At 49.2% G+C, this 21,594-nt stretch overlaps 1 protein-coding gene across 1 annotated transcript in view; it reads right to left on the bottom strand.

Moving 5' to 3' along the window:
• The window catches only part of LOC144130110 (uncharacterized), a 120,346-nt gene that overhangs the window by 52,477 nt on the left and 46,275 nt on the right, over nucleotides 1-21,594 (bottom strand). Inside the window, exon 3 of the mRNA XM_077664126.1 lies at nucleotides 2,879-3,114. Coding sequence (XP_077520252.1) covers nucleotides 2,879-3,114 — 236 coding nt within the window. The remainder of the gene's footprint in view (nucleotides 1-2,878; nucleotides 3,115-21,594) is intronic.

Below are 21,594 nucleotides of genomic sequence, written 5' to 3'. Positions count from 1 at the left end.
AGTAAACGCCCGTTCCTGCAGAAAACGCTCGATACCCGTTGCCTCCTTGGTAAATTTCGACACCTTTCTTAGCGGGTCACGAACCAGTCTGCCAAATAACTGCTCTTTTACGCCGCGGATTAATTGGCGCACCTTCTTGGTCCCGGGCTAGCAGGGTCGGCCAGGTTGAAGAGTCATTTATGTCCTCGATGAACATGGGGGCGCTCTCGTTGGGCTGCTGTGACCTCGAGTGCACGGCGATTTCTGCCTTCTCCTTTCTTTCGCTGGTTTTAAATGTCACCAGCAGCTCTCGGCGAAAAACCAACCAGTTGGTGGAAGAAACTTCGTGGTTTTCAAACCGCGTCTTGGCCGAGTCTAGCAGCGCGGAGTAGACATTGCGCAATTTGCGCTCGCCATCCCACTCATTGAAGCCCGCCACTCGGTCAAAGGTCGCCAACCAGTCTTCAACGTCCTCGAACCTGTCACCGTGGAACGGTGGCGGCGAGCGAGCTGCGTGAAGGACGAACGGCGCGGCAGTCCCGGAAGGCTGAGTTGTCTGGCTAGCCGTGGTGGACGTCATGGCCCCTACCGGCGTTGTCAGTCGGCCGAAGTCTGGTTGTAGGCCTCGCACACGGCGGCTCTCCTTTTGGACGGGTGTGGAATCCATGGGTTGAGAACAGGCGTCTAGCGTATCCTCGTAGTCAGCGTACATGGGACGCTCCAGCACCTCCACCAAATATGTCGCCGACAAACGGTTGACGTGCGAAAAACAGGTTTACTCAGACGTGCTAGGACATGCCAGACAGCAGAGAGCTCGAGCGAGGAAGACGACAAAGCGCTCCGGTGCCCTGTGTTCTGATCCGGTGTCCTGTGTTCTGAACCTCAACGAGTGACCGAAACAGTAAAAGGCACTCGCGGACTCATCGTTCAAGCGCTATCCTATTTCGTCTGGAAGTTATTCCACCTGACCTTCTTGAAAAGGAATAATGAAGCAAAACCCCAGAAAAACCAAGATTGGCTGTTGCCTTTTTTTCAAAGAGAACAAACTTGCAGCGAAAATTTGTAGATTGGTTTTACCATTCCAAGGGCTGCCCAGGATATCCTACGGGGGTGGCGTACGTCGAAGGGGGAGTCGGTTTTTGGGCATTGTTCCTCTTCAGGACAAAATAAAAAGAACAAATTGCGGCATTGAGACAGCGATATATTGGTTTCACATAACGCAACGCAAAGATTAAGCCGCTTAGGTGATTGTGAGCGAACAAAATCAATTGACAGAAGGGAGCGCCGGGCAAATTTTCGAGGTAGCGGCCGCCATCCCTTGCCTCCCATTGGCGCCGTCACAGAAATACAGCTCTTTGAAAGGTAAAAAATAAATATCCATTCGTTATTTGCATTTTCATTGGCAGCCACGTGGTGATGCATTAAAAAAATGGGATACTTATGTGATAACGCCATAAAAACAGCGACTGTCCTGTTGGCCCCTCGTAGCCGCGCAGCGCGCGTGCCGACGACGCGCTGTTTCTGCCCCAGGAGTCTACGCCAGCGCCGCGCCGCGGCAACCGTTTCTAAAGCCTCACGGGGAGAGCGCCACTTTTGCCACTACAAAACCTTCTAGAACACTGTAGCGGCAGCGAAGAGCACGCCATACCTTGCTTCTCTCCAGTTGCCATGGTAACGGTGCATGCGCACAACTATCCTCTCCCAGGTACCGGGAAACGCTCGACTGGTAGCCCAGTGTAGCTCTCGCTACAATAATAATGGTTTTTTTTGGGGGGGGGGAAGGAAATGGCGCAGTATCTGTCTCATATATCGTTGGACACCTGAACCGCGCCGTAAGGGAAGGGATAAAGGAGGGAGTGAAAGAAGGAAGAGAGAGGTGGTGTAGTGGAGGGCTCTGGAATAATAATTTAGACCACCTGGGGATCTTTAACGTGCACTGACATCGCACAGCACACGGGCGCCTTAGCGTTTTTCCTCCATAAAAACGCAGCCGCCGCGGTCGTGTTCCTAACCACTGAGCCCCCTAACCACTGAGCTCGCTACAAAAATCCCGTAATACAGATTCATCTTGACCTGCAAGGGTAGTTACTTTAACTAACAAGAGAGGGCGTTGGCGTCGCAGCGCCACGAGCGCCAAGGAGGGCGTGACTGCTGCGCGCGCAGGGACAGGACTATTTATTCGGCTCCAAAACTCGATGCGCGCTGACGTTCCGGCCGGCGCTCGACTCATCGCCAGCGGGATGAGGACGCGGGTAGAACGTCTCCCGCATCTCGTCCTGTCCGGCCGCGGATTGTCTCCCCTGCCCTAGCGTGGGCGAACATTCGCTCGCAACCATGCTGGTCAGTCGGACGACCTCGATTCCTTACCGTGTTGCTAGCTAGCGTTATTGTTGTTGTAGCAATAAGTGTATGTTTGTGTAAGCCAGTGTGTCGTTCCTTTGTTTCCCTCAGAGCAAGAGCCGCCGTGGCCGGCGCGCATTCGGTAGCGCGCGTGATCGCGGGTGGAGTCTGTGAGGTTTTGGACGGCGTCAGCCGCGACCAAGCGGGGAAAACGTAGTATTCCCCCTATTACAAACCCCACACGATGGAAGCCAATCACTAGTCAGGTGCAAAGTTGGGCAACTTGAATTCGATTCATGGTATAAGGTAGTGTGAAAAGAACAAGGCTTAAAGGAAGAGGCAAGGCATGACACGAGACTAGGGCGCTCGTGTCGTTGGGCTGTTGAAACCGGAGGCATTCTAAAACTCTTACTATAAAAAATTGACCACGACGAGGTGTGCCTTGAATTCTCAGAACTGCCAGAGTCACGCAGTCGGGCCGCATCGCAGCGGCTCATGTGTTCTCTTTCACTTTGCTTGTACATGACTAAGTTAAATGCTAGAATGGTTGTAGCCTTACCTGCCGCACGTAGACAAAAGAGGCGTGCGGAAGCACCTGCCGGGAGGCCTGCGGATGCGGACGCATTGCCGCGAGCAGCCCGGTGCCGTTGCGAACCGGTTGGGGCCGCGGATGCAAACCTCGGCCCCGTTCTGTCGTCCGAGGGGAACGCAGGCGTTGGTCGCAGCGTCAAAGTAGAACTCGCGCCGTGGCTCCAAGCAGAACTTGTAGAAGACTCGGCGACAGCTGTCGTTCACCTGGAGGGAACGGGCGATCCAACAAGGTGAGGTGAGCCCTTTTGCGGCAACGCTTCGCGAACACCACCTTGGGGTGAGGAGAGCACACAACTTTGTCGGGGAAGCAAATGCTCGAAATATTTGCTTTAACGGCTTCCTTTTTCCTATAACAGAAAGCATTTATGCTTTGGAATCCTATAGGGAAGGAGGAAGAGGAAGACGACCCTGCTCGATCTGTTGTCACCTCAGCTCAGTAATTTTGCCGTGTTTTCTAGTTATTAACTAGGTTATTTCCATCCTTGGAAGACGGCCGCGTCTTTAAGGCGGTACTGTCCCTACGGGAATGGTACGGCAGCTCCGGCGCCGGTATCCTTAAAGGGACAGCGCCATCCGAAGGAGCCCAGTGGGGCGGAGGCGGCCATGGCATCACATGGCGGGGATCTGCCAGTCATCAGGGACGTCCAGCAGTGCAGTGCGTCATCATCGCTCAGTGGGGACGACTCAACTATCGTCGCCTCTGACGAGGAAGTGGCTGACATGGCGGAAATGGACAGCGATGGCTTCAAAGTGGTGAGTCATCGGAAGCACCGGACAGTCGGCATCCCAGTGATAGTTGAGCCAAAAGAGAAAGGTGTTGACTTCAGAGAGTGGAACCCTATCAGGCTGTTCGATGATATTAAAGTACTACTGGGATCTGCTCCGATTCGCAGTCGCTTCACAACGTAAGGGGCTCTTCATCTAGATATCTCAACGGAAGAGCAAGTAGACATTCTTCTGCGGTGCTCTCAGATCGGTGGCATACAAGTTCAAGCCCGGTTGCCACACTCCTACATGACTAACACATGTGTTACAAGGGGAGTACCAGTGTTGTATTCGGAAAGTGCCCTTCTTGACTACTTGAAACCGCAAGGAGTTCTGCACGTGCGACGGTTAATGCGCCGGGTGGAGCCTGGAGAACAACAATGGGCAGCGAAGCCTACAAACTCTATTGTGCTAACGTTTGCTCCCAACACCGAGCGCCCTGGAATAATTGACCTTGGTTTCACCAAACATGCCGTCCACGAGTTCGTTGAAACTCCTCCCCAGTGCTTCAGGTTCCAGCGCTTTGGACATGTAGCGAGAGTTTGCAACAAAGACCAACGTTGCAAGCGGTGTGGTGGTGGCCATGATTACAAAGAGTGCAAGGCAGATTTTGCTTGCGCTAATTGTGGAGGTGACCATCCAGCGAGTTTCAGTGGCTGCACATTCCGTGTAAGCGCCTTACACCGTCGCAAGTCCTTCATTAGTGGCCCCAAACCACAACCTACTGAGAAGCCGATACATGGAAGTGAAGAGTTCCCTGCGCTCGAGTCGGAAGCTCGGGACGTGGTAGCAAGCGACGTGGCGGCACGACCTGATCCGAGCAAGTCGGCAACGGCCTCCGAGGGTGAGCTGGCTGTTCGATCTGCTTCTGCAAAAAGTGTCCATGTTCCTCAGCGACCAGATCACAGCAAGACTCGACAACATGGAGGACATCCCCTTGCCTTAAAAGAGACGCAGACACCAGCTACCGTGGCCAAGAGTGGGTCCCAGTCCCCGACTTTTGTCGATGTGGTGCGCCAGTGCGTGCAGCAAAATAAGGAGCTCAAAAGCCAGAATCTCTCCGACCTTCTACACGTTTTGTTTGATGTCCTGCGTTCATATAGCCAAGCGATGCAGCCTGGCACTTTGAAGTGCTTTATACAGCTGGTGCTTTCCTTTGAGACCTTGATCGCCGCCTTCGCAGAGAACTTCAACTCCTAGATGGCTAGTTTTCTTCAACCTGTTCCAACTAATAACCCTAGAAAAATGGCGTTTATCATGCAATGGAACTGCGCTGGGATTATAAGTCGATTAGCAACCTCGCCTATACAGCTCTCTCCGGGATTCCAGTACATGGAGTCCCTCATGAAGTCAAGCAAATGTTCAGAGATGTGGTGTTGTGCCACTTCAGTTCTTTGTGGAGCTCTCCTCATCAGCCATGTGTAACCAAGGGTCTCAAAAGGTACCAAGCCACTTTGCTGCACCGCGTTCGCACGGATTCTGCTCGTACGCCGGCGTGGATCTATAAGACTGGCCTAGCGTTGTCACCATTGTGTTCAACGTGTGGTGTGTGTGGTGACATAGAACATTACCTATTGTGCTGTGAAGTGAAGTGTTTATTTCATAGCGAAATGTACAAAAAAGAAGTACTGGTCAATCTAAGCACATAGTGCTTGTTAGCAGACCAGGCAGCCAGTGTTGCATCCTTAAACTAGGATAAAAAGCAATATACATTCACAATATTCACATAACAGGAAAAAAAATAATACAAGGTAAATACAAGTAATGCAATCTAATGCAAACAAAATATAAAAAACGAGAAAATATAATAAAAACGAAAAAAAGAAATCCGACAAGTTCCCCACTTGAGTGGGAAAAAAAATCACACATTACAATACAAAGTTGAACACCATTTCCTTACTTCTCTCAGCATTACAGCTCGTGTTTTTAAATCGTACAGTATCTCACTTAGTTCATTGAATATCTGAGGTACATAATAATTCCTGGCTTTCTTTCCATAGTTTGTAAAGACTCGTGGTTTAACATATTTTTCAGTTTTTCGTAGTGATACATCTTTCTTTACTAATAGCTTAAAATTGTTAGAATAATAGTAGCGGGTCAACACAGTATACTTAAATAGCTCATGCACTGGAAGTATTCCTAGTATGCGGTATTTCTCATGTGTCTCTATATGTTCCCATTCCGTTCCATAGGCTATGCTATTGACAATTCTTTTAATTATTCGGTTAATATTTTGTTTCTTGTGGTCAGAACACGTACCATACAAGGTGATACCGTATGTGATAATTGGTTCGGCTAATGACTTATATACAGTTCTTCGAAAGTTGACAGGGCTTTTCCCTCGAAGGTTATACATCATGGCTGCGACAGCCCTCAGTTTTCTGCAAACGTAAATGACATGGTCACTCCAGGATAGGTGCTGGTCAAAGAATATACCTAAATACTTGACCACTGGCTCGAATTGCAATGGTTGGCAGATGCATGAGGTACACTTAGAAGAATGCAAATATATGTCGTTATTTATTGAAAGCGCCTCATGAGAATTTCTGAAGCACAATAATTTCGTTTTTTGTGTATTTATAAAAATTAAATTATGAGCGAACCAATCTACTATCGCTGATAAGTCCTCTTGAAAGCTTTGATACCCCGTATTATAATCCTGAATTTCCAGAGCAATTGCAGTGTCGTCTGCGTACTGGAAAATTTTTGATTTCAGCGGTAGCAGGCCGAGGTCGGAAACATATATGTTGAAAAGTATCGGTCCGAGGGTGCTCCCTTGGGGCACACCAAACTTTATTATTTGAAGTTCACTGCATGTCTCTTCTAGTTTAACGCACTGAAGTCGGCCGGAAAAATAATTTACAAAAAATTGATGAAAGCGTCCTCTGAAACCTAGCTTAGTTAATTTCTTTAGTAATAAGTTGTGTTCTACCGTGTCAAAAGCCTTGCTTAGGTCTAGAAATAGAGCTAAGACTACGTTATTATTTTCTATTGATGCAGTTATATAGTCGGAGAATTCCTCTAGCAAAGTTGTGTTTTTATTTTTTGTGAACCCGTATTGCGCTATATTATTCAGAGAATACTTTTCGCAAAAGGATTGCATTACAGAGACAATATACTTTTTCCATTATGTGTGCAATAGTGGACAATGTCGCTATCGGCCTGTAATTTGTGCAGTCATTTCTTTTACCGTTTTTGTAAACCGGCCTCACAATTGAAATTTTCAATTCTTTGGGTATTATACCTGTTTCGAATATCCCATTCAATATATTAAGGAGAACCTGTTTGATAATCTCGAAGTTCGTGCACAAATCCCGAGAGCGAATTTTATCAAACCCTGGTGGTTTAATCTTTTTCATGCCCCTTATTATATTCCATAGATCCATTTCAGACATCGCTGGGAGATATGCAGAGTGCGCGCATGCGCGTTTCGGTTCATATTCATAATGTCGGTCACTTTGCGTTGTTCTCAGTTTCTCAGCTGCAGCGATAAAAGTTTTACTGAACCTGTCACACAAAGTCTGAAGGTTTTCCTTTGGAAAATTTCGTTTGATGGTATCATCGACAGCAGCTGTTTTGGATCTGCCCATCAATTCGTTTGCCGTACTCCACGTTTTTTTCACGTCTTTGTACTTTGTACAACGCGGAACGGGCTGTGTTATTCGGATCCCTCAAGAAGGCAGGAGTTCCTCACAGTTCTCTTCAGGACATTGTTTTCCCGCGCGGGAGCCAGTCGAGTAGAAGGGATGCTTCTCGCCTTCTTCTACTTTACCTGCAGGACACGGATTTGGCCTCCACATGGTGACCTCAAGAGTGTCTATTTGGGTTTTTGCGGACAGTGTTTCTGTGATTTCTATTTAAGTGTCGCTACGCAATTGCAATTGCAAGGCTAATCCCACCGGTAGTTTACAACAACTCAACTCAACTATGGGTTCCGCCACTTTCAAAATGTACGCGCCGGACAGTCGCCATTCAGTGACCTTCTCATAAGGTGGGGCTATAGGGTTTATTACGAGCAGTGCTTTCCTCATCTGTGAGGTCGAAACCTTTTATTTAAGTCGTTGTCGTGATTCGCATGTCCGGTTAATCTCCTCTGCAAAATACATGATTGAAAGTTGGAAAACTATGAACATTTTCATAGCTACAGATATGCAATCACTGTTATTCCAGAAAGCTTTTAATGAAATAACTGGCTGTTGAGCTTGTTGCACAGCCCCCACTATTAATGATGATGTTGATAAATTGTTATGGCATAATAGTATTTTTGGCCAAAGAGCGCCATGGCGCAAGATGTTTTTCATCTCAAGGTGGGATCAAAGACCCATTTTCGAAGCAAAGAATCCGAGGACAAGGTCAGGGGAAAGCTTTTACGCAATTTTTATCACTGGAGATCGAACCCCGCACCTCCCGCTTGCGAGGGGAATGCTTAAAGCACTAGGCTGCCGCAGCGGTAGTATCCTGCATTAAAAGTGGAGTTTCCACCGGTAACTTAAGTTTACCTGAGTGCCTAAACTCAATCATGTGTGATTTGAAACATGATCGAAAAACCACTTCGACTAGCATTTAATTTGAAAAGGTAGAGTAAGGTTCTCAAAGGTTCCTTTCCTGCACCTCTCTTCTCCGAGGTGCAGTTGATTTGGCGGGTGACGTGTAGCACGAAGTGCAGACGATGGGCACACGGAAGACGAGACAGGTACAGGGAAATTCATCTTTGTCAAACTTTTAAACACAGGACAAGCACACACACAGATAATAAAACTGAAGCAGCACGCTTGACACTACAAACACATGAGCTCCAAGGTCTCTTCTCAGGGCTTATCAAAGCCGGGGCTTGCCACTTCGCTCGTTCGAAGCCCAACGCAAAAACCGAAGAACACATAGCGTGCACGTCATCCGAATGTTCGAGAGATGAGCAAGGGCACTGGGAGAGGGAGTAGGCGCCGCGGCACTGACACTGTTGCTCCCCTCTCCGCCCACCTTCGGGACTCTGCTCGCGGCTTCTAGAATCTTCAAGCCGCGCGTCGCTAGGTTAAGGTCGCGAAAGAGGAGGACCTGGGCAGTGCGCTGGAATGCGATCGGGAGCGCGCGTGCACACGAGAGCCTCCCAGAGAATTCCACGCTATTTCTTTCGGCGGCGGGCGCGCCGAAAGCGCCCGGCGCTAGCCGCAGCGGACTTACACGCCCCACCATAAGAAGATTGCTGGGCTTTTTTGTCCAGCCAATCTGAACACAAACTCAAGGCCGCGACTCGTCGGCTGTACATCTGAAGTTTACATGCACAGCTCTAATGTACTGTCGATTTCCGACGTGCACTGGTTTTGCGGCAAATTCAATATCTTGCAGTTTTCCCAGTCTGACGAACAATGTCTTTGGGCGGTTCGCAAATCATCCACGCACACAATCGCAAACATATGCATACAGGTGAGCGGGAACGTTCACGTCCACCAGCGTGCGCGAATCAGGCTTACATAATGAACTATAATGCAAAAAAAAGAACTGCGCAACAAGAACACGGACGAAAGGGAGGCAGACACACACTAACGCAGACTTACAACTTTACTAAAGGAAGGAATACAAGGCAAATATATATAGCTATCCCCAACGCACTTCAAATCTGATCAATATGGCACGTAACAATCTGCCCAGGCGATAAACAGACCACACAAGAACCAACCGCTTACAAGATAATCTTATACCGGGCCGGCCCTTTCTATGAAAACAAAAAGCAAAGGAAAGCTTAGCGACAGTGCACACTTGAGAATTACGCGTTCTGCAAAGTAAGGAAATTCATATCAAAAACCACACTACTGTAGCCATCTGATACCACTGGAGCTCGAACCGCTTACAAGCGCAGGTGCTGGCACCAAACCAAGAGACGAAGCACTCCCCTTTTTGAAAGCAAACAAAACGGGAAACAAAAACAACCACATCGGTCATCGTCAAAAACAAAAAAACAACAAAAAAACAGTGAAAAAAGGCACCAGGTCAGAAAGGTAAAAAAAAAACAAAAAAACCATGAATCAGCTCAAGAAGCTACGTCACAAAAACAGTGAAAATAGGCACCGAGTCATTTAAAAAACAAAAAGATGGAAGACGGGACAACAGTTTAAGACAATAACGGTTTTAAAAAAGGGGGGTGAATGAAATCCAAAGCGTAGGAAAACATTTCAAACCATGACAGAACCGAAACAAAACTGAGATCGCTAATCAAATGAACAACGAAAGCATCAAACGCAATCAGGAGTCACTGCTCAATCACCAGGGCACAAACAGGCCACTAGGCTACACATGCCCCCGCAAAAACGAAAATTCTTTGGTTGATAAGGAAATGGAAGCCTTGCTAACACAGTTGTCCGTAGTGCCGATGTAAAATGTTTCGACGACGAGACGCTCCCATTTGTCATTCAATCTGGCCAGAAATTCCGTCTTTTCGAACCATGGTACACAGTCCCGTTGCTTCATTTTTGTGCAGTCCGCACAATGCTTAGCCAAAAACCCTCCATCGTTGTTTACCACGCTCAACCGGTGCTCCCTTGCTCTTTCATTAAAGCATCTGCCGGTTTGGCCTATGTAGACTTTTCCGCAACTAAGGGGAATGCGGTAAACAACACCGGAAACGCAATCTTTGAACTTCCTTAGATGTTTGATTTTGCAAGGGGTCTTCTTAATGTTCTTCATCATCACGCACACCTTGGACAGTCTGCATGGAGCCGAGAAGACAACGTCTACGCCTCCTTTTCTCGCCACTTTCTTGATGTTGTGCGAGAATTTGTGGATGTATGGAATCACATGGGCCTTCTTTTGCTCGGCGTCTTCTTTGTCTTTGCGTTCTCAATTTTTTGAAGCACATTTTCACACACACTCGAAATGACGTGCGGAGGGTATCCAGCTGCTTGCAAACGCTGAAGCTGGTACTGGAAGCTCTCTTGGACTTTGTGGTCACAAGTCTTTTTCAGGGCCGACTCAACACATAGGGAAATGATGCCTCGCTTGACCAACTTCGAATGGGCACTAGTGTTTTCATAGAAAGGGCCGGCCCGGTATAAGATTATCTTGTAAGCGGTTGGTTCTTGTGTGGTCTGTTTATCGCCTGGGCAGATTGTTACGTGCCATATTGATCAGATTTGAAGTGCGTTGGGGATAGCTATATATATTTGCCTTGTATTCCTTCCTTTAGTAAAGTTGTAAGTCTGCGTTAGTGTGTGTCTGCCTCCCTTTCGTCCGTGTTCTTGTTGCGCAGTTCGTCTTTTTTTGCATTATGATCAACCAACTAGCCCGACAAGTCCTGTTATAATGGACTAATCTTGCCATGTTGAATTTAGGTGCCGGGAAAGCGCGTCGGCGTTTCCATTAGACGACCCTTTTCTGTGGCTGACTGTGACATTATACCGTTGTAACGCCAGTGCCCACCTGGCGAGTTTGGCGCCATGTGCCGTACTCGTGGTCAGATAGGAAAGAGGGTTATGGTCTGACACTACGTGAACCTGCACTCTCAATACCCATTGCTCGAATTTTCCTCGTGACCAAATAATTACAAATGCTTCTCGTTCTATTGTGGACCAACGCGCCTGAGTTGGGGTGAAGCGGTGGCTGGCAAATGCGATAGCCTTCTCCCGGCCATCTTTTCCCATTTGCGCGAGACAAGCGCCAGCTGCGATTTCGGAGGCATCTGTAAAGATCCAGAACGGCTCTTCTAGATCTGGCGTGCTCAGAGATTTCACGCGGAAAAGGGTATTTTTCAAGCGCTCCAGCGCTCGCAGTGACTCGGCCTACCATGGAATCGAGTTGGGTACCCCCCCCCCCCCCCCCCCTTCGTCAATGCTGTTAACGGTGCTTCCTATGCGTACTACTTTACGTACTCGGGGTAGTAGTTTCAGAGCCCAAGGAGACTGCGAAGCTGTTTCTTGGTGGTTGGTGGCATGATATCTCTAATCGCCGCTAACTTTCCCGGGTCCGGCGAACGCGTTCCACCACCTGCAACATGGCCGAGGTATTTAATGTGACTTCGCGCAACTTGGCGTTTCTCCACGCTCACCCGAAACCCTGCCTCGCGCAATATGCGGAGAACTGCATCTAGGTGTTTCAAATGGTCGTGCCATGTCGTAGAGAATATGGCTATATCGTCTAGGTATGCCGTGGCGTAATCCTGGTGTTTTGCCAGCACGGTGTTCATGACCTTTTGAGACGATGCCGCCGCATTCTTCCTGGCGTATTGACCGTCATGCGTGACAAAAGCAGTCATATGCTGACTCTCTGCGGCCATAGGTAAATGCCAGTACCCACGACGTAAGTCTACTAGCGTGATGAACTTAGAATGCCCGACTTTCAGTACAAGCTCTTGTGGGTGCGCCATAGGAATTGCATCGGCGCGTGTAGCCGCTTTCAAAGTGCGATAATCTATGGAGAGGCGCACTGACCCGTCTTTCTTCCAGACGCATACGACGGGGTGTGCGTACTCGCTCTCGATTGGGTAAATCAGTCGCATTTCTAAGAGTTCGTTTACTTGGCGGCTGACTTTGGTCTTTAGGAGCTCTGGGACTCCCTACGGGAATGACCGTTTAGGTTGGTGCCCATCTTCTAGCTCGATGCGATGCTGTCCGACCTTTGCAATACCCGGCATCTCGCGAAACAGGTCCGAGTATTTGGCGAGGAGAGTCCCTACCTCCGCGCGCTGCTTCTCGCTTAAGTGAGCTAGTTGTTCCTGAGTTAGCGGAGCAATACTTTTACCACGTGGTATGCAGTGTGTGGATTCTACTTCCCCGAACTCTGCGTCTTCGTCAAAAACGACACCCACGTGTCCGGTTCTAGCGTAGTACGGTCAGAGGCGATTTGCATGTACAATGGAGCTTGTACGCCCTCCGGTGTTGATCCGGTTAGAATGCTCCCTTTCGCGCGCAATAACTGTAAAGGGGCCCCGCGACTTTGGCGCAAGTTTTTTGTCACGGTCGGTGTCGAAGAGCAGTACACGGTCCCCGACATCAAACGCTTTGTGCCGTGTCGCCCGGTTGTAAGCCTGCGCGTAGCTACCCTGCCGCGCGCTCGCTGTGAGCCCGGCCCCGTTCGCGGCGATCTAGAGTTGTTCGCTTCAGATATCACGCTGGTTCTTCCCGTAAGGTCCCCGAAAATGGCACTTCACCTTTTGCAGGTTCGCTGTAGAATCGCGAGCGGTCCTGTCGGGTTTCTACAGTAAAGCAACCTGAATGGTGCGACACCCGTTGTGTCGTGGGGAACTTCTCTATATGCCCAAAAAACATAAGGGACCAACCTGTCCAAGTGTCTTGGGTCCTTTTGTATGACGTGGTACAGCATATTTTTTAATACGCGATTCTACCTCTACACCGGCCCATTTCTCTTGGGATGCTCTGGCGTGGAAAAGCGAGGTGAACAGCCTACCTAGCCATCATTTCCTGTGTTAGTTGTGATTTGAAGTTCGTCCCTTGGTCAGAACATATCACTTTCGGTACTCCGGTACGGCTAAAGATCTCTAGCAGGGCACTGCATGTTGCCTTCGCTGTTAACGATCGCAGGCACACAACTTCTGGCCAGCGGGCACAGAGGTCGACTAAGTAAAGGGCATACTTGTGTCCTTGGGTCAACGGTACCTCAAGAGGTCCAATCAGGTCGGCGTTTACGATCTGGAAGAGGTGTTCAGGTCTGGTGAGCTGTGTAATGGGGATTCTGTCAGTTTGGCGCCTATCCGGCCGAATCTGGCACGTGTGACACGTTTTATAATGCTCGGCCACGTCTGCTTCTAGTCCAGGCCAGAAGAAGCTGTATTTTATTCTGGCTTTGTTCTTCTTCGGGCCCAAGTGGCCTCCCCACAGTGACTCGTGTGCCAGCGTCAAGACTATTTTCTGCCTTTGAGCTGGCAAAATCAGCTGCTTCATCTTTGTGCCTGCGATTGTGTCCTGATGGAAGAGTAGCCCGCCAGACACAAACATTCCCCCTTCCCTTCTTTGGCATCGGCCCACGCTTTTGTCAAGCTGTCGTTGCCAATTTGAGTCTCGCGTAATTTTACACGTTGACTCGCCGCGTCGTGTGCGTCGGCGTCTTGTTCGATCAGCGTATCGGGGGTAATATCGGGGCATTCCTCGCACGCTGTCACCTAAGAGTGCTCATGGGACGTAGTCTCCGGAATATTGTTTGTGGGCCCAGTTGCAGTGAGCTAGTTTACGGACCGCGTCTCACTGCCGGGGTCCAGTTGCTGTATTAGCTCCCAGTCCTCCCGCGTGATCAAGGAATTCAGGTCCTTCGAGAGCTCGTTGGTACGGGCGCACACAATGTGTGCTCTCTGGGGGGTCTTCACAGTTAGCGTCTGACGTCTGAAGTTCATAGGTATGGTGACTAGCGCTGCATGAACCTTCTTGTCAAAGGTTAAGACCAGTTTGATCCTGCCTGCAGGCTTGCGATATTCGCTCGGCACAATGTCTTCCCTAACCACAGTAATCTCCGCGCCCGTGTCGACGACGGCGGTGGTGGGCACACCGGCGCATTCTATCTCGACTTCTTGTAACTTAGAAGTCCGCACACCTGCATTCTCTGCATATGTTTTTATCTCGGCGACCAATACGTCGCCACCTTGAACTATCTCAGAAGCCTCTCTGCTTTCCTCGGTTGCTACTGCCACCCTGTTGGTTCGCGCCCCGTTTGCGGTGACGTTGTCCTTCTTGCGATTGGCGATCTGCCCAGAGGACGGACAATTTCTAGCGATATGCCCCTCTTTGTGACATGCGGAACAGTCCGCCCGCTTTCTGGTGCTTATACTTCGCTCTCCTTGGGGCTCTCAGGCGCTGCCGACGTTGGCCGCACCGCTCTTCCTTGGCCCTTAGCGTCCTCGAACGTGTCGAGCTCGCGCGCCAGCTCCTTAGGTTTAAGCCACTTTTCGCCTTCGCGCAGACGGATATCCTCTAATCCTTCAGCGCTAAGGACGCATTTTATGCGGTCTGCTATCATTAGAGAAACTATTTCTTCTTTTGTTTCCGCCTTTCTGGCTCAGAGGTAATAATCAAAGCAGGTACGCGTACGGGAGGCGAACTGCATCCAAGTCTCGGCCTTCCCCTTACGTGCCTTCTCGAAACGCTCCAAGTATCTTGACGGGGTTAGCTTTACCTCGTTGAGCACTGCGGCCTTCACCGCGTCATAGCTGTTGCATTCGTCCGGCTCTAGCCCACGCAGGAGGTACCTGGCCCGTTCTGTCAGTGCTGGCATGATGAGGTGCATGCGACTCACCTCCGGCACACCATTCGAAGCTAACATTTTTTCTACCTCGTCGAACCAGAAAGGCACCTGCGCATCATTCGGCAGTTTGAACCCCTTAAAAATTTTGGCGCACTCAGTGACCGAGTCTAAGCCTGATCGCGGGCACCTCAGTCTTGATCGCCTTAGACTTGATCTCACGCGCCCACCTGACATTGACACACCCTTCTATTCCTGCCCTCTCTCAGAATCCATTCCATTACTTTACGAGATAACCAGTTATCTTGCTTTGGCATTACATGATCTTGTTATTTAGAACATAGTAGTGTGCAGCCAAAAACACGCACGCTATTACTCAAGCAATGTTCTCTCACAGTACTGTTGAAGAACCGGCCCAACGCTTCCTGTTACTGCACATGCATCCTTCACGGTGAGTTTGTGTAAATCTTGTTGGGGCATAATGGCTGACTCCTGTCCCGAAGCATGGGATAAAAACTACTAAGCATTAAGGCCTGAACAAAAAGCAGTGCTTGCATGGCGTCGCGTCATCGTCTTGCGGACCGGCGTTGTCGCTCAGCGACACTGAGGGCAGCCGAATTGTCGTCTTCATATGTTTGTGGGGAGAGATCGTGTATGGTAGAATAATTTTACCCTATCTTTAGCTGATCGTCATATACAGTGGCCCCCGGAGCGTACGGCAGGAGCAAGGGGGACAATGGCGCACGAACACAAGCGGCGCTCCTGGCATCGCATAAATGGCTCGAGCCTATGGCGGGTAAAGCAGTGTGGCTTATTCCAGAAACCGCTGCTTATGCGCGGCCAGTCATTTGTCTCCACCAGTCCCCGCCTGCGAGGCAATTCCAGACTCGACGCTGAGATTGTATCGCCAGCTGTCTGCGTCTGCAGGTCACCTCTCTCTAAAAGCTGGAATATAGTCTACGGCGGCGCCGGTAGCCAAGACGCTGACTTGGCGCCCATGAAAGCGTTTCTTCAGCGTCACCTCACCGTTCCGGGTCTCAGCGTTGGCTCTGGAATCAGGGTGTCGAGCCGGAATTTTTGCGCGTTCGGTTCGGGCTCACACCTTTCTGGTTCAGTTCCGGGTTCGACTCCGGAGCGATATTCCTTCCGGTTCGAATCAGTTCGAAGCGCTTCAAATGGGTTCAGGATGAAAAAATTCTGAACGGAGATGGGTCTTTAGCGAAACTTGTTATGCTGTTTACTTTCCCTTGAGACATTGATACATAATAAGAAATCCAAAGTTTGTTTTTTGTGAGGTGTTTCTACTTAACCTCCTTTAATTTACTGTGCGCAGCAAAAGAGCTACAGCAATTTAAGGCAACAGCCCCAAAAATAAATGAAGTAAAAATTCATGTACATTGACTATGTGCACGCTGGAATCCGTCTGTTCACGGACATATGGTGAAAAGCTAATGGGTTTTGCATCTACAAAACCCTCAAGCTTCAACAGTTTCGGAGACTCTATCGCGGTAGTAATAAGTCTTCCCTGAGGTTGGCGTCAATCGGGAATTTCTCTAACTCAGAGTATTTATGCGGCCGCCGTCAGGACCGCCACATGCGGCCTCTGCTTTACTGTGCACTATTGAGAGAGGAAGCTTCCCTGCATCGGAAGGTACAGACAGGCACAGTAGTACAAAGTTCGACGAAAGCTCGCCTGACGAGGAAATAACACCACTTTAAAACCAAACACTCTCCAGAAAGAAGGAAAATGAAGTAAATGAATTGACGCTTCGGGACCCGTACGGGCTCCTTGTTCACATATGAAACGAATAATAGCGGAATAGTCGCGTTTATACGCGTGAAGGCCGTTGCAATGAACATGCGTATGCTGCAGGCATGGGCCAACGTGTCCGACGAAGTGTGTGCGGAGTTGACTGAATGTGAAATGACTGTAGAAGTAGACACGAAGATAATGGTTTTCCGCTGGCAGTGATGCTGGTTGAAACCCAAGCGATAGTGTGATCGGTGTGTTTTTGGTGATCCGCCAAGGCATTTGACTCCGCGTGTCCCTTTGCAACGTCGTTTTTATGTTCCCTTAGTCGCCTTGTGTAGTCCTCGGATTCGCCGATGTATGCTGCGTAACAGTCCCGACAAGGAATTCTCTTAATGACCCTGGGGTATCTACTGCGCTCTATCTTGTTTTTTTACCAAGCGGCACAAGTTGCTGTCTGAACTTGCTTGTAGGCACGTGGCAGATTTGAACTTCATAGTAACTGAAGATTCTTTACAGGGTTTTACTCACCCCAACCCGCACAGGATGACGGCTCGCCTCCGTTATTTCCTTTGTGCTGTGGGCGAGTTCGAGGATACGCGTTTGTTGGATGTTTCGGATTTTCCTAGGGTAGCCCTTTCTTGTAAGCTGATTTATTCTTGCTTCCCCTCTCTTTCACGCTTGCGGCGATAAGCATAGGCGTTGTGCAAGTGTGAAGAGCGCTGATGCTACGGAACGCTTGTGTCCACACGGATGGGCCGAATCAAAGACCAGACCAAAGACCAGACCAGGGCCTGTATGGGTTGGCTTGCAGTACACCGACATCAGGAGGCCGGTCGATGAGAGTTGTACTAGCACATTGAGAAAAGCGATGTGACCGGAATTCTCTCCTTCTATTTCGAACTATGCCTTCGGCTGGATAGAATTTAGGTGCTGAAGCAGTGCTGGCGCGTCTTCCCAATTTAACACGCAGAAACAATAATCTACATAGCGCAAAAATACTTTTGGCTCACGGTTAAAGTAAGCAAGGGCGAGTGCATCGATTGCTTCCAGTGCACGGTTGGCGCCAGGGTAACTGAAATGGAGGCACCCATAGCTGTTCTAAAAACCTGCCTGTAGAACTCATTGCTAAAGGCAAAGTACGCGCTTTGCAAGGAAAATTTCAGGAGACGGCATAGGTCAGCAACTTCGATCAGACTGCGGTTAGGAAGCGATTCGTAGTTTTCTAGAACATCTTTACAGCACTGACCCGCGAAATTCACCGGTACAATGAATATTACGTCAAAAAACACCATGATGTCTTCCTCTTGACTGTCGATATTACGTAACATCCTGACGAAGTGGGCAGAGTCCTTTACATGAGTCGTCGTTGTACCGAACAGCGAACGCAGGATGCCGAGTAAGTACCGAGACATGTAATGCAGGGGGACTGGCCGTAGAGGCACATGTCGATTGTGCATCCTGGGAACACCGTATATTGCTAGAGGTGAACCATTATGACATCAGAGCCGGTAATACCAGTTCTTGTTCTCAGGTAGAACAAATTTGAAGGCGTCCGTCAGCAGTTTTTGAAGCTCGCTCTCAAGTTTCTTTGTTGGTTCTCGTTTAACTTTAACATTTGTGGACTCATCTTTCAGTAGTTCGGCCATTTTTGAAACGTAATCCTTGGTGTCCAACACTACTGTGGCTTTGCCCTTATGAGCCGGCAAGATTGCAATGTCCTCACCCGTCTTAAGGCTTTTTATGTCTTTCGTTTCTGCCGGTAGTAAAACGGACTTACTTGCGCTTGGGATTTTGGATAGTGCTTCAATGGCGAGCATGCGTGCCTAATTTCGGCGGCAAAAAGGCTCAACTTTGCGCACGGCTTGCTCCACGGCGCAAGCCATCGCGTCTGTATGTGGTGCTCGCCCAGTGTTCAAGTTCAGACCGCGGCTGAGAACGCTGACCTCTCCTGGGTTCAACTGGGGTGAAAAAAAATTGACGACACCATTGGGACCAGAAGGACGGCTGTTCCTCGGCAGTAGTACGGAAAACTTGGCCTTGTGACTTTTTTGGCGTTTCCCTTGCTTTGAACACGCCAGGCTATACGCATGCAGAAGCAGGTTCATTTAGTCGGGGCGGAAATGATGCCTCAGGCAGCATTCGGCGAAGTACACGTCGCTTTCCAGACGCCTGATGGTGGCCTTTGTTTTGAGAATGCGCGCTTGCAGGAGGCGTTTTTCGGCTTGCGCGACCAATTGTTTGCCGAATGGTGTCCGGACTAAGAGCGGGAGCTTTAGTGACTTCGGGATGGGGCTATGAGCTTTGCACCGTAGATTGAAGTGGAGATGGCATTGGAAATAAGCCATATGGTTTTTAACGTGACGAACTGACGGGTCTTCGCTATGACGGCCGCACCGTACTTGCTGCAGAATAAAACATAGTTCAAAGTTCGACGAAAGCTAGTCTGCAGAGGAGATAACACCATTTTGAAACCAAACACTTGGAAAAAAGAGAAGAAAAATGCAGTAAAAGAAATGACGTTTCGGGACCCGTACAATGGTACATACAGTCACCTTTCCACTGCCCAAAAACCAACTTGCCAATCACTCCATCGGCACACCTGGTACATGTATCTTTTTGCGCAACTTCCTACGATGGAACGGGTAAGAGTGCCGGAACAGTGGAGACGCGCCCTCTACGTTCGATCCCTTCCGACTAAGATGAACGAGGAGGCCCATAATGGCCGGCGCCAGGCACGGGTACCACTATGCCTCAAAGAAACATGTCTTTTACGTCGACATTGCAGGCTGCTACCACTTCAGGAGGAAATGGTACACGGCTGCAGTCATCCACGAGGGAAAACAGGTGGACGGCTTCTCGTTCAGAGCGCCCAGCTCAACGCATGCGGAGGAGGTAGCGATCGCCCTCGGTCTCCCATCCCGACTCTTCATTCTCACACGCTCTCGGGGAGCTATATCGTAACTTTGAGTTCTGTTGCATCACTCCACTTGCTCACTGAATTCTTCGCCGCACTACTCACGACTGCTATCCAACTCATCGCTCAATCATATGGGTTCCCGCCCTCCAAGGCATGCCAGATAACGAAGCCGCCCATGAGGCAGCCCGGGCGCTCATTTACCGGGCACCAGGCGTTTCTTGGGAGGACCTTAACCCAGATCACAGCCCTCTTCTTTCTTTTAAAGATATTACTGAGCACTATCGTGCCGAATACCGGCGCTACCCGGTTCCTATGAAGGGACTGGGTAAAGCTGGCGAACGAACTCTACTTAGGCCCTTTACAAGCATCCTGCTGTGCCCGGCGGTACTCAAGAACTTTGACTCTTCTTTTGATTGCCGCTGCTCATTCTGTGTGGTGGTAGCTGGCACCTTTCACATGGTTCGGGTATGCAGGCAAAATCCTTCTTCCCCCCCCCCCCCATCACCCCTTCCCCTACCCGAGAGGACCGGGAGGCGTCTATGCTCGGCTTCCAGCAACAATAGGCCGAACAGGCCCTGTTTCGGCGGACCTGCGCAGCGGTCAAGACCAACGGGATCCCGGAATGAGAGTCACCGCCTTCTATTGTAAAGGGCGAGACCCACTAGGGGATTCTCCCCGAGCACCTCCCTGTAAATATAGCCAAATAAATGCTTTTCACCACCACCATCCTCTCCTGATCCTCTACCACATGGTATGAGAATATGAGAATGTTTTCATTCATTCATTCATTCATTCATTCATTCATTCATTCATTCATTCATTCATTCATTCATTCATTCATTCATTTATTTCCTCAAAGGTCTCAGTCGAGCCATTACATGAGGGAGTGGGTGGTTATGGCAAACAAAGGAAATAAATTATGATGAGAGGTTTTCGATGTGCCGCTTGAATGCTTGTGGGTTGATGATGGTGGCAACATCGGTGGGCAGGTCATTCCAGTCTCGTGCTGTAGTGCTGTACGTAGAAAAAATGAGTGCTGAAAGGTAACGCTATGGGCTTTTGGGGGATACACTGTATTTTGATGGCGAAAGCGGGCGATGCGATGGCCTCTTTTTATGTAGGGGTTATCAAAAGGCAAGCAATGGAAAAATTAATGAAAACGGTTAAGACGTGCTATTCTACGGCACTAAGCTCGGGGCGGGGGGGGGGGTAGTTTTATTTGCGCTTTTATTGCGGAGATGCTGGCATTGAAGGCATAATTAGACAGAATGAAGCGTGTCGCGCGATTGTGAACAGAGTCGAGGGCATTAGTAAGATTATTGTAGTGCGGGTCAAAAATAGCATTAGCATACTCCAGCTTCGGCCGCACGAAAGTTTGAAAAGCAAGCTGTTTAATAGAAGATGGAGCGAGTGAAAGGTTACGACCTAAATAGCCTAACGCACGATTAGCAGAGTTTATTATGTGGTTAACATGACAAGTCCAAGTTAGGGCGCGGGAGATATGCACACCGAGATATTTGAAGGTTTCAGATGTTGCAATCTGCATGTTATTGGTTTGCTTTATGGGGGTTTAACGTCCCCAAGTGACTTAGGCTATGAGAGACGCCGTAGTGAAGGGCTGCGGAGATTTCGACCACCTGGGGATATTAACGTGTACTGACATCGCACAGTACACGGGCCTCTAGAATTTCGCCGCCATCGAAATTCGACCGCCACGGCCGGAACGAACCCGAGTCTTTCGGGCTAGCAGCCGAGCGCCATAACCACTCGGCCACCGCGGCGGCGCATGTTATTGATAGTATAATTGAGCTCAACGTAATTAGGACGACGGTGAATAGACATAAACACGGTTTTAGAAACATTTAACGACATCAGGCAAGATTTACACCAGTCCTGTGTGTGACTAAGGCCAGTTTGTAATGCCAAATGATCGGCAGAGTTAGTAATTGCTCGGTAAATGGCAGAATCATCGGCGAAGAGTCGGATATTAGAAGAAATATTACAAAGTAGGTCATTAATATATATTAAGAATAACAGCGGCCCAAGTACGGTACCTTGCGGTACGCCTGACAAC

The sequence above is a fragment of the Amblyomma americanum genome, chromosome 4 (genome assembly GCF_052857255.1).
Source record: "Amblyomma americanum isolate KBUSLIRL-KWMA chromosome 4, ASM5285725v1, whole genome shotgun sequence".
Lineage (NCBI taxonomy): Eukaryota > Metazoa > Arthropoda > Arachnida > Ixodida > Ixodidae > Amblyomma > Amblyomma americanum.
The sequence above is the reverse complement of the archived record's forward strand: the minus strand, read 5'-3'. Positions and strand labels throughout refer to the sequence as shown.